The following is a 14,084-nucleotide window of genomic DNA, read 5'->3' as shown; positions in this document are numbered from 1 at the left end:
TGCACCTGTAGCAGCAGATGTATGGTAGGGAGCTATGCACCTGAGAGTCCTGCAGTTCTCCACTGCATGCCCCCTGACCTGGTCCATGGCAGAGTTGAGAGTGCAGGCCTGAGGAATGCAACTCCCAACTCCATTCTGCTTGCAGCTGTGCTCACCGGGGGACTCTGTGTTAGCAGGCTGGTTTTTTGTTTTTGTTTTGGTCTGGGAATAACTGCTTTATAAGTTCTAGTACACTCAAATGAGTTTAGAGAACTTGAGTTCAAGACTTCATGAAACACAGGCTGCTTTATTCAAGTGGTTTCTCTCCCGAATGGAGAGAATTTTATGGAGGCCATTGCAATGTAACAAAGTAATTACTAGTGTAAGCAACAGTGAGTGAATTCCCTAAAGAAGTCTTGCATTCTGCATTTTTATTAAGGAAAATATTTGTGTTATATTGTTACTCTGATTCATCGTCATGCATTTATGAAGTCAGCCAGCTGGAGTTATATATGGAGGGCGTGGATATTGAATGTATCGTACAATCAATCAGTTATACAAAGTGTTTCCACTAAAAAATCTTCAATTGCAAATCCAAGAACATTAAACAGACCAACACCAAATGCTGTGTCTAAAATATCCACATTCTAAATGCTTTTAAAACATATGCTAAGGTTCTCAAATTGTTTTATACAATGGATGGGTTTTTTCCCATGGAAATACCAAAACCTATTTGTAGTGTGAGATTATGGCAATGTCAAGGATGTTGTTTTGGATTGGTAAATGAGACTACATTTGCAATAGTCTCTCAGCCACAGATGAAGGAATTAGTATGTCTCGTGCTTGAGTCACCCTGGGTGTGGTAGCATGTTATATTGACAACCTGTCAACCTTAGAAAAAAATTTGTGGGTAGGTCTTCACTGTAGAATTAACTCAGGCTCTTACCTGGGTGTGGTCCCTAATCCCACTCCTATCCACATGCAGAACCCTCTCACTGAGTTCAGTGGTACTTTCAACCTGGGCTAGAAAGCTCATCTGGGTTTGTGGACTAAAAGTCATTTGAAGCTGTCACTGAAGCTGTTAGCCCACCTACTTTGCATTATATGCTAAATCACTTGAGTGCTGATAGTCCTCCAATGCCTTCCCACAATTCCTGCTGTGTACCAAGAAGGACAAACAAGTTCTCCTACAGTTCTCTTAAAAAGAATCATAGAGCAGGTCAGTTTACTGCAGCACAAGGGGATAGGCCCACAGCTAGCAACACACGCAGGTGAGTGCAACACCCGTGAGTACCCAGTGACTCTGGTTTGGCTTTGCAATGTGGCAGTTTGCACCTGGACTGTTTGCACCTACTCTCGTGTACTGATCACCTGAGTGAAAACGTACCCTGAGTATTCTCTTTCTGAATCTTCTAATGTGTAAATAATGACAACTTGAGCTGTGCCCAACCGCAATTCTGGATCCAATCCCCTGCCCCAGGTTTTGGGACAGTTAGCATTTGGCTGTCAGCTTTGTACATAGGGCCTTTCTCCACTAATATGCATTTGTGTGCTTCGTTCAGTTTATATATCATCTACATGTAACGAATAATTTGATGTAGATATAGTCATTCCTGTATAAAAACCTGAGGGGGGGGGCAGGGTCCATTTTAAAACAATGTATTCCTGCTGAGTAAATTATTGATAAACTGAAAACTAGGCAAATCTCTGATTTTTGAGTGTAACTATGTTTTCAAGAAATAAAGCCACCAAAGTTTAAAAACACTCAACATATTTAAATGGAACAGAATATTGGCAGATTAGGGCGCAAAATGTCTAGTTTGACTTGGCTCTGTGTAATTACCACATGTTTTTAATAGCCTAGTAGTAAAAACCAATAAAACCACTAGAACCAGTGAAATCATAATGAAACATTTCAACGTTGGTATTTTTTTCTGTTTGTTTTTGCTTTTTCTTCTAGCCCTTACAGTGGTTGTGGTAGATGCAATGTGAGATATCAGTTAACATAAAATATTTTTAATTCTGCTTCTCTTGCTTTTTCCATCTTATTAAAATACCCTTCTCTGGGAAAAAATGCTAAAGATGTAATGTCCCTGTAAGCAGGGTCTGAATGTACTTTCCCCTGACAGCTAATTGGGGAGGGAGAGACTACAAAAGCAAACTGTATTTACATGAACACACCTACTCTGCATAGGTATCTAGCAGACAGGAGCTGTGTAGCTGCAAGTGATCAGCTTTGGCTGGTGTTGGGTTACAAATCACTTTAGTTGTGCTGGGCATAGGTGACTGAGTTTGTCACCTTTGCCACTCCCAAATTCTGGGGCTATTCTGCAGTGGCATACTCCCCCAGGTAGATTAGAGCAGTCTCAGGGCTTCTCTTTGCTATGCTGGCTGCTGGTAACCCCCAAGGGCTGCTTTAATTACCAGGGATGAGTGGGATACAGATATGCCCTGGCCAGGCACCTTTTCCCCCAGCCATGCCTTCTGTACCCAGGCTAGGGAGCCACTATGGCAGTTCTGGCAATCCCCCTCAATACTGGGGGGATTCCTTGAAGGGATGCCTAAGCTGCCTTTAAGGCTGCTTTGTGCCACAGGAGTGAAGCAGATAAGCCAACATAAAGCTGAGGACCTGGGCCAAAGTGTCCCTGATAATAAATTCCAGGAATATAACTACACGTTCTTAATTGATGTAATTTCCTATGTTATTTCCTCCAGTTAATCTCTCTCTCTCTCTACATGGGGAATCTGCAGCTGTGGCAACAGGTATGAGCAGCATCAGCTGGTTTGCAGATGCCATGTTTGTATCCTCCTCTAAGAGGGGCCTTTGATGCTGCCAAAAAGTCCACCAGCATCTCACAGATGCACTGCCTGATTCCTGAAATAGGAGTGAAAGCAGAAGCAGGAGACATTCTTCCGCTGGCACTGGATCCATGTTGCTAGTTCCGGTTGCTGGGAGGTAGCTAAGCTGAATGTGCTGATGGGCTAACAGCATTTCCAGTCTGTGCCATGGGCTGGCCAGACAAGTTCTCCCACAGTACACCATGAATCAAGCCCGATTGCAGTCACAGCTAGCATGGGCACTAAGAACCCTGGGAGATGCCCCCAGAAGCCACAGTGTCTAACCTGTGTCTGCGTAATGCAGTATGGAGGTGTCACAGCACAGCTATGAGGCTTGCATAGCAATGCAGTATGGACGCTCAAGCGTGAGCTTGGAAAGAATGAGTCTGCAGGCCTGGGTCATGCAGACCTGGGTTTAGTATATAGTGCAGACATACTTCTAGAGGTCCCAGTCAGAGTCCCGTTTGAGTGATGCACTGGACAAACATAAAGAAAAGATAATCCGGGTCCCAAAGAACTTACATACAATCAAAGTATAAAATTAGAGACTGCGAGTGAATACAACAAACTGACAAGGTAACAGTGAGGTATGATCAGTGTAATAGGCAGTAGTCACAGCACACTGGCATACAGAAGGCATGCACTGCAGTGATGGCTGAGGTTTTTAATGGCACCATTGACACAATGTGAGCTAAACATTTAATATTCTCAAAGCAAAGTCTATTTATCAATGGGGTATAGGTTCCCAATACAACTAGCAGAGCATTCATTTTAAAGTACATTTCCTTCCTGTCCAGAGACCCTACAAAAATGTTTCCATTTTGCAATTTCATATCTAAGACTTCCCCATGACCCACCACCAAAAGATGGTGAGAGAAGGTAAACCATTATGTAGGATTAAAGATATTCATTAGATAAGCAAGACTCACTCAGGACCACTGGCTTCTTCCTCTGAGTGAGAAAGCTTTTCCTTCTGAGAGGTGTATTTTGTGGAAATTATACCATTTTCTAATGCTAGGATTGATTTGGGTCTCTTGAGGCCTCATTACACTCTTACGAGCTGCCATACCTCTAAACTCATGGAGGCATTCAGGTTAAGATCTTAACATTTGCTGCGACTGTTCCAGGAAGCAAATAGATGGATCTCCTGCACAGAGTTTGATATTGCGTGTGTCTGATATTGATACCTATCTTTTGAAGCACCATGACCACCAAGAGGACATCTAGTCTTGAGTCTTGTTTTGACTTTTGTGTTGATAATTTGAACAAAGGAAGGTTTAAAACAATATTTTTAAATGTGGGGAGCTGAGTTCACAACTGTAGGATCCTAATTAGGACATCTTTTTTGGAAACTTGCATCAGACACCTAGCTGCCTTAATGATGGGAGGCATATAGTGATGTGTAGTGATATACTATGTGTATAGTCCAAGAGCCATCCTGACATCATAGGGTAAGAAACTACACCTAGATATTATGATGCATGGTGTCCTATATATACCTAGAAGATAGATTAGGAAAGAAGGCTGAGGGCAGGCAGTGTGGGTTTGCAGTCCTTCATAGATCTTACCATTTGACTAAGGACTTGTCTATATGGTGTCTCAGTGGACACTAGCTGGGGTATAAAGTCTACTGTGCATCAGCATATCATGCACTAACCAGCCTGCATGGACCCTGCTGGTGTGCACTAAACATTCCCTCATGCACTTAATTTGAAGTTTGAAACAACAGCACCCACATGGGCCAATTAGTACTCACGAGCTGCAGTATAAATTCTAGTGCATGCCAGCTTGTCTTGCGCACTAATGTACTGTGTAGACAAGGCCAAAAAGTAGCATATGGCTTTGCTGGCTGGCACCCTGATGGTACTTTTTAGCTGGCAGTCCATGGCACCTTGGAATCAAGGTGTGTGGGCAGACCTGTCTAAGGTACCATATGACTGAACTATTCATTAAAAACATTGGGTCTGCCCTGCCCCTTTTGCAGTCATTTACACCTGCACAAAGTAGGTGTAAAAAGCTACCAGTTCAGAATGAAAGGATTTTACAGCTTGAGGCTTGCACAGATATAAATGACTACACAAGGAGCAAGGCAGTGGAGAATCAGATCTGACGGTGGTTATAATTTAGCGTCATTTTTGGTTTAGTGAACTGTTCCTCATCTGATCCTGATTTCTGCAAATGTATTCATTATGCATAGGCATTTTCTGATAAGTTTGGATGAATCAGTTCTATTCTAGGGCTTGTTCAGGAATTGTTTGCTTTGCATATTTGAAACTACTCTTTAATTATTTGTGAAATGGAGTTCTGTGCCCCTGCCGATTATTGTGGGGGAGGGGCATGCCCTTGCTTCCCCCTGCCCCTTTGCAAGCCCCTGCTTTTGGCAAGTGCTGAATAAATTGCCCTCTCTGAATAGACGGTTTAAATTCATTTCATATATTTTCCCACAGAAGACACCTTAACATTCAGCAATATTTTATAGCACCAGCTAAGGACTTTCAGGAACTGATGTGGCAGGCATAACAATAACAAAATACACAGGTATTTGGCAGGAAATAGTTTGTGTTCTTTGTACCTACCTGGTTTTGTATCCTTACACAAATCCTTTCCCCCCAAGATCTACCTAACAAAACATGGAAGTTTGAATGTTCTGAGCACATCATGCCGTCCCCCCAGCCCAGCTTTGAACAGAGTAGTAAGAATACATTAGCCTATTTTCACAACATCAGGTTTATTTAAAAATGTTCTTCATTGCAAACATTGGTAACACACCCAACAGAATTTACTGTAACCGAAGATTCAGTAGATGGCTGAAAAAAGAGACAACATTCAGTATAGTCCAACCCATGGTATAATGAAAAATAAAAAGCCAGTTTCCACAGCAAACTCCCTACAAAACCCAAATATTACTCATCTGCATTGGATTCCAGTCTGTGTTTATTCTGCCCTTGGAATGAAGCGTATTCGTCAAGAGCTTTGAGCACTGAGCTTACACATATACAGTGGAACAATCTCTAAATAAAAGGAGAGAACAGTGAACACTCTTTAGCACCAATGCTTATGTGTTAGGGCTTGCATGGTTCTGCCATTGCAGGTATATTGTACTGATTCTACTGCAGAGATAGATTTTTACAAATTTCTGTGTGGATCTGGCACTTAGAAGGCAAAATGTCCTTTGCAAGAATCTAGACATCTTTGAACAATATATTGCAGTTTGATGCCTGTCTTTGAAGTGTGTATAACAGAATAGCTTTTTGAATGTGTTTTCTTGCAGATAAATATTTTGCTCTGCTTTCAGTTTGTGGCATTATTAGTTACAAATTTGCCTCTTGAGATCAGTGCAATTTTCTTAGTGCTATTCTAAAACTAAACAAAAACTCTTTGTTTAAGGAGTAGAAGAGAAGATGAAATTAGCACACTTTTAGTATGTTTTGCGAATTAGTTTCTGGCAGCAATACATCTACATAAATGCCATGTTCGTAATTAGTGAGATGCAAAAAAAAGGCTTTTGTCAGAAATAATTAAAAAGGGGTTAAATAAAAAAGCCAAAGCAAAAAAGGAGTGTCAGATACTATACTGGAATCAAATCAGTTTGCCCAGAGAGAACCAAAGTTGTCCATTGGTTAATTTCCCAGTATTAAAATCATCCCCCTAAAGAAGCCCCTGATCTCTTTCAAGCCCCTTGTATCTTTTCTGATCACAGCTCATCTCCTAGCTCCGGTACAAGCATGCTGACCATAACTCCACATTTTTTTCCATATAAGACAGAGTCCTCTCTCCAGCTGTGAGGTAGTGATTGGGTACCAGGTCACTGGGTATCAGATACCATCAAACGTAGCAATTACACATTTGTTTCCAGTTCATTGATTTCAATAGTGCAGTGGTCTTTACTGTTGGATTTCTTTGTGTGGTTCCCCGCTGGGTTTAGTTCTTGCTCCACTTGTATAGGTATATGGTGCTGAAACGCTTTCACTGTTTCTGGTCCACGAGACTCACTCATGTTCTTCACACAACCATTTCTCTGGTAAGCCATGATTTGATGAATGCTGATGGGTTTAGGTTCACAGATCAATGGCACCTATGTGGGAAACAGCAAGATGCTGCATATTATCACTGCTAAACACAGGCAATGAATCCCATCCTAATGATGCAGTTGCACTAGATGCCTATCTGGCAAAAAATGCCTATGCAGGTTGGACACCTAATTCCCAGTGAAAGTCAATGGGAGTTAGGTGCCTAACCTGCATCGGCAACTAGGAGGGTTGGGGAAAAGTGCCTATCTGCATCTTTGGGCACCTAAATACTTTAGTAAATCTGGCCCTTGGTCCGTCAGCAGAACTGTTGTTATCACTGGAAGTTCAACCATTCTTCAAGGCAGTATATCTCCCTTTGTTTAGAAAGGGGATGAATGGCTAAGTGAGTGTCTATTTATATTCACCCTGGGCCCAATTTTTAAAGGTATTTAGGCACCTAAAGATGCAGATTGAAAATCCCACTAGGTACCTATCTGCATCGTTAGGTGCCTAAATACCTTTAAAAATCTGGCTCTTTATTCCTTCCTGCATGAACAAGAGACAGCTAAGAAACTTAAATGTAAACAAATGCAAGGAAGAAAAAAGGAAAAACTACTTATGAAACATTATAATCAACCTGCAATCAGTGTTCATTGTCACAGGATTTGATCAAAGCAAATAATTTAGTAAGATCCTCAAAAGAGATGAGTAGGAAAAACGCCCACAGTTAGTTAGACTACCAAGTTACAAGGGCTACAAATCCTAATGTTTCTGGGCCAGATGGAGTCATGTACAATACTGCATTATCATGGGGCTCCTCCTTATTGACTACTGATGCTATGAGGGGTTTTGTCTTTCTCTGAAGCATAATGTAGAGCAGTGGCGGGCAAACTTTTTGGTCTGAGGGCCACATCGGGTTTCCGAAATTGTATGGAGGGCCGGTTAGGGGAGGCTGTGCCTCCCCAAACAGCAAGGTGTGGCCCGGACCCCGCCCCCATCCGACGCCCCTCCTGCTTCTCACTCCCTGATGCCCCCCCCCCCCCCCGGGACTCTTCTGCAGTTTCCACGGTATGCATCCGATGAAGTGAGCTGTAGCTCACGAAAGCTCATGCTCAAATAAATTGGTTAGTCTCTAAGGTGCCGCAAGTACTCCTTTGGGGGGAGGGATAGCTCAGTGGTTTGAGCATTGGCCTGCTAAACCCAGGTTTGTGAGTTCAATCCTTGAGGGGGCCACTTAGAAATCTGGGGCAAAAATTGGAGATTGGTCTTGCTTTGAGCAGGGGGTTGGACTAGATGACCTCCTGAGGTCCCTTCCAACCCTGATATTCTATGACTCCTGCCCCATCCAACCCTCCCGCTCCCTGACTGCCCCCAGAGCCCCCACCCCTGACTGCCCCCTGCTGCACCAGCCAAACCCTCCTCTCATTCCTGACTTCCCCCCCGCCCCCCAGGACCCCTGTCCCATCCAACCACCCCTTCTCCCTGTCTGCCCCTGGAACCCCTGCCCCTGACTGCCCCTGCTGCCCCATCCAACCCCCCCCTCCTTCCTGACTGCCCTGCTGGGACCCCTACCCCCATTCAAACCCCCTGTTCCCTGCCCTCTGACCGCTGCGACCCCTATCTACACCCCCGCCCGCTGACCACCACCCCAAACTTCCCTGCCCTCTATCCAAACCCCCCCCCCCGCTCCCTTCCCCCTTACTGCACTGCCTGGAGCACTGGTGGCTGGCGATTCTGCAGCTGCGCTGCCCGGCAGGAGCTCACAGCCCTGCTGCCCAGAGCATCGCGCTGGCGGCGCAGTGAGCTGAGGCTGCGGGGGAGGGGGAACAGCAGGGGAGGGGCTGGGGGCTAACCTCCAGGGCCAGGAGCTCAGGGGCTGGGCAGGAGGGTCCCGTGGGCCGGATGTGGCCAGTGGGCCATAGTTTGCCTACTTCTGATGTAGAGGCTACTGCTGAGCCAAGACACCAGACTGAACAGACCATTGGTCTATCTATGCTTTGGCACCTCCTTGCCTTCCTTTTACCAACCTATCATCTAGACCTCTGAGCTAACGTACGTTTTTGCCCTCTGTGCTGTTTCAAAGGAAAAGAGGATTTTATTGATTGATTTCACAAGTAATGTGTTGAAATATCCTTAAAATAGAAACCAAGATGGTCTGATAGGGAAAACAATACGCAAATATTGGCAGAGGAAGGAGGTGGGCTTGCAGCTGAGACTATCTGCCTTTTGGGTATATTTGACTAACTACACTAAATGTGCAGCCAAAACATAAAGACGACTAATGGTATGTTTTAAAATGGTTATTGAGTGCCAACTAGAAAATAAATCTCCCTGCAAACAAGTTTACAATCCTTTAGGGGGATTGGGTTATATTTTTGAATGAAACGCTATGCTCCAGGACAGAGTTTCAAGAATCTTCCTCCAAAGGAAACTAATAGTACTAAATACAGTAATAAAATGCCAGGAGTCCTGTATTATGCAGAAGGTCAGACGACATGATCATAATGTTAGTTTCTGGCCTTATAATTGATTAAATATTTTTCTGTTAGTCTGTATGCTTAAACAAGACTCCTAGTTTACCCAAGGTTTTAAGGGCTCCGTCCTGTGATCAATGGGAGTTGAGAGTTGCTGAGCACCTCTCAATATAAGACCCTACCTAACAAAACATGAAAGTTTGAATGTTCTGAGCACATCATATCAAGCAGTGACAATGGGATTCACCAGAAAGACTGGGCAGTAAAACGGGAGAAATGATCAATAATAATTTACTATTCTTATTACTATTATTTAGTTAAGCTCTGCATGAGCTGGATGCTATGCAAGACCTAGAAAAAGACAGTCCTGCCCCATGGAGAGTGAGAGAGAAACACTTAGTTACAAGCTGTACGGGCTGAGCAGAGAAAGTTTATTGGGGTCACTCCAATTAACAGAAGTGATTGGGGACTAACACTTAGGTGGACTAGCAGCAATAGGGCTAGTGCAAGAAATCTGTTTTAGAAAGGGATTTGAATGAAGAGGGGTCACCTTTTGCACCAGGAGTGGGAGTTCCAGGTGTAAAGTGAGGCATGGAAGAAAACACCAAGAGAAGAGTGGGAGAAGGAAACAAGGGGAGTGGAGCACAGGGAATGTGAGAAGAAGTAAGAGGAAAGAAAAGCAGAGATGTAAGCAGGGGCTTGCGTGCGATGTAGAAGGTGTGAAGATGCCAGTGGAGGGATGTTAGAGGGGAGTGACATGTTCACAGTGGTGGAGGGAGGAAGATTATTTTAGCAGTGGGTGTTGTGAGCTGTGCTACAATATTCACTGTGATCATGAACATATTCTTCATTTGCCCTTTTCTGTACATGCACAAAGATGGTTGCCATCTTGCTTCAGATCACAATTTCATAATCTGATTTTTTTTGTGCGAGAGTGGGCTTTTTGCATGATCTGATACTAAAAAAAGCATTGTCCCAAAACTTCACAAGAAAGCAAAATGTTGGGAGTTGTGAACTCACCCAAAATGGAAAGAGAAATTTTATGGATAAAATTTCATGGAAAAAACTTCTGTAGAGCTCTGTTTACACCCCGACCCCATTTAATACATATTCCTGAGGGTCCTACGTGTGGCACGTGTAGGATGACCAGATGTCCTGATTTTATAGGGACAGTCCCAGTTTTTGTGTCTTTTTCTTATATAGTCTCCTATTACCCCCCAACCCCGTCCTGATTTTTCACACTTGCTGTCTGGTCACCCGAGGCACATGGCATTTTGTGCAATGTGCTACAGAGCCCACAACATAGTGTTCTGGGCTCTCTACTATTATTCAAACAAATACCTTGCACTGTATGGTCATACTCCTGGGACTGACTTTAAAAAGCCATGACTCTGACGCTACCTGCTTAGTTAGGTGATGGTGCACAGTGATGAAGTCTAACTGCTATCCTATATTTGGAGATACCGCCTATTCCCACCCCCAGAGTTTAAAATATCACCCTCATTAAAGGGCAACAATCAATTGTTTAGACTCCATAACATATCGTCCGTACTGTCCTAAAAAAGGTAAATCCTTTACACTAATGCTACAAATATTACCTACGTTTGAATTTTGATCCATAGCCTAATTTTGTTCTTTCCATTAATATAAATTTCATCCAGAATAAATGAATGTGAGATGTTGATGTTTAAAATATTTTTATACTGACAAGGAGTTCATTGCTCCAGACTGACTCATTTTGTTTTGTTCTTACCTCATCACCATCCTTGGTGAACTCCTTTCTGCAGACATGAGCCATGATTCCAGCAGCTAGGGCATCTCCCAAGACGTTGATCATTGTTCTAAATCTGTCTCTGACAAACAAAACAGTGGTGTTAGGTGACAGGTGCTCTGTCTTGGAAATAGTCATACCTGCAACAGGTACTTACTGATTCAACAATTTAAATATTTAGAAAAAATCAACTCAAGAATAATCATTGCTGTTTTCTCCATAGTCTGTAAGCTATTTGCCTCTGTTCATAGTTTTGTATTTGAGTATTTAGATATTAAAAACTCAGAATATTGTCTGATTTGGGGACTGATCCTGCAAAATGTCAAGTTCCTCAACTCAAGTGAGTTGAGGGCAATCAATATCTTGCAGGTCCCTGATAAATGAAGAATCACAGCAACCAGAATGCTGGTTAAGGAGATCACTGTGTGTAGCAGAGTCTGCAGTCTTCCAGAACAACATACCCAAATAACAGTGCTTTCCTGGCAATATCAAATTAACAGGAAACAGTCAACTTATATCACACTCCTGTCTGAAAACACTTTACCTGCTATCGTTACAAGTAACACTTAAGACTAGGACAGAAAGAAATGAGAGAGAATATTTTCAGTTTATTGACTTTGTGCATTTGACAACATCTGTATAATAGATTTCATGATTCTCATATCCTGGGACCAACTTCAGTGTTCTCCCTGTTTAGTCAGTTAATCAGTCTGTTTCCCCTTGTTATAAGAAAAAAATATTTTTAGAAAATGGATTGTAAAACCACAAATATTGATGGGACTCACGGACAAGGGTAGTATCTGAAACTACTTTTAATACATTATTTCCAGTTGACAATATTTCAAGTTAGAGAGACAAGGTAGGTGTGGTAATACTTCTCCCACCTTGTTTCGTTCAGATCCTGGAATCAATATGGCTACAGCTACGCTGCATGTATTTCAAACTAACTGTATCCTTTTGTGTGTGAAACACCAATATGATAAAGTTTTCAGTGTAACTTAATTTATGAATTTGTATAATAAAACTGAGATTCAGAATCATTCAGCTGTTTGGCTTATAAAAGTGAATGAAGGTTCAATATCGTACTACTCAGATTTCAAAGCATCTAGAACACAGTGGATTTAAACTCTATGGGCCAGACTTTTCATACACTGTATGCATGCCTAATTTGCAAGTATATTTACATGCCTAATTAGATGCACCTCCATGCAGTTATCCAAATTACATATACAGTTACAGTAACTACACATGAAAATTGCATGTTTACTGCACTTGAAAATCTGGACCTAGATGTATCTATCCCTCTTAGCCTTAACTTACTGCTTTTGACTCTGCTTTGATGAAGATCTTCACAAGTAAAAGTAAAAAGCAAAAATATAGTTACAGCAGGTGTTTGCAGGAGGTGCTGTTATAATTTTACAAGGTTTTTCTTAGCTTGTGAACAAGTTTTGACTCTTGGAGAGACATGTTAGATGGTTAGCTTTGGGCTCTGCCTAGAGGCAGCTTTGAGTGGGAAGAAGCTATTTTGGGGTCTGATAAGAGGGTACAGTTATATATAATCAGATACAAAACTTGTACTCAACATTTTAACGAAGTAGGTAAGAAGTGTGTGTATGTTTTTCCTTGGGAACTGGATAAAATTATTAAATTCACGTACCCACTAAGGTTACCTAAATGAGTTGTTCTACAAGCAATACAACTAATGCATTGTAATGGAGATTTCAATTCTATCAGATCATTTAAGCAACTTTATATTTTTCTACCCCCAAACGTAATGATGAAAATATTTGTAAAGCTAGCCACAGTATAGACAGATCAGTTCACTCTGCAGCTATAGGTTTATGAAACTGCCAAGCACTAGTCCAAGAAATGTAAGTATGCCCTTCTCACTCAAGGTGACCTGCAAAAGAAAAAAATTGGGCATGCAACCTTCTTTGATCTTTTTATAGAGCCTGAAGTGGTTTTTTGTTGTTGTTTTTAAATTTCTGCTGGTTTTACACTAGAAATTCAAGGCTTGTCTAAGCTGAAAGGCTCTGATGACAAGACAAATAGTGAAATGGTGACTTTACAAGTATTGAGTCAGAGCCGAGTAATTGAGACGGGAAGAGCTTTTTAGTCAGTGTGTTTAAACACCTTGTTTTTGTTGAGCTTTGTTATCTGTTAAAGAATGGCTTTGTTATAGATTCAACACCCTTGCCCTTTAAAGGTTAGAGGTCACAATAAACATCCCAGAAACATCCCAGAAGTTCTCCAGCAAAACCAAGAAAAGCCAGACTTCACATTCCTGATATTTTTGAAAGTAAAAAATAAACTTAAAAAAATACTCAACCTTCAGGTTGTCTAAGCCTCCTACAGAAACAAAAAAGGCCACAAGCCCAACTTTTTCCCCCCCAAATACTTCATAAAGTACTTTCAGTGTGGTAAGTTTAAATAAAATACAGTGAACTTGTAATTGCACTTTTGTAGCATCTTGTGCAATGGATCTTTACTGTATTTAGAGGAATCATGAAGAAATGTAAGATTGTAGGACTTACTTAGAATAAAAGAAAAGCAGCTATTGTAAAGAGAGAGAGGGTATTATATCTACTGGATATAATCAGAACTGCCCAACTATGGCCTCATCTACACTGCAAAATGTTATCATGTCTGAACATGAATGCCAACAGTTGAGTTAACTGATAAAATGCTTAACTGTTTAGATTATCTCTGTAGACCTGGCCTGTGCATTATCAGAGCTAAGACCTGAACTGCTCATAATCTAGATACCAAAAACTTGAACAGTTTTGAATAATGAAGGATATGAAAGTTTAAATCTGCTCATGGGCAATTCACAAAGAAAGAGCTGAAATTCAAAATAAATAATTTGTTATTAATTCAGCTCGCTCTGGCCACAGACACTATACTGCTAATGAGGAGTCTCTGTTAGTTTGGGTGCCTTCTCAAGTTCTATCCCTGTTGCCTCTGTGAAGTTCCCAGTGATTATGATGTGCAGAAGTGACAGCTGTGACACCC

General features: G+C 41.8%; 1 protein-coding gene across 7 annotated transcripts in view; it reads right to left on the bottom strand.

Moving 5' to 3' along the window:
- Positions 1-5,563: 5,563 nt before the first annotated feature.
- SLC1A7 (solute carrier family 1 member 7) overlaps positions 5,564-14,084 on the bottom strand; it is a 95,146-nt gene continuing 86,625 nt past the window's right edge. For all 7 annotated transcript variants that reach the window (XM_073357664.1, XM_073357666.1, XM_073357667.1 and 4 more), the window contains 2 exons: positions 11,055-11,154; positions 5,564-6,892 (listed from right to left, as the gene is read on the bottom strand). In XM_073357664.1, the coding sequence (XP_073213765.1) occupies positions 6,656-6,892; positions 11,055-11,154 (337 nt within the window). In that variant the 3' untranslated portion in view covers positions 5,564-6,655. The remainder of the gene's footprint in view (positions 6,893-11,054; positions 11,155-14,084) is intronic.

The sequence above is a fragment of the Lepidochelys kempii genome, chromosome 8 (genome assembly GCF_965140265.1).
Source record: "Lepidochelys kempii isolate rLepKem1 chromosome 8, rLepKem1.hap2, whole genome shotgun sequence".
NCBI lineage: Eukaryota > Metazoa > Chordata > Testudines > Cheloniidae > Lepidochelys > Lepidochelys kempii.
Note: the sequence above shows the minus strand (reverse complement) of the source record. Positions and strands in the feature narration are given on the sequence as shown.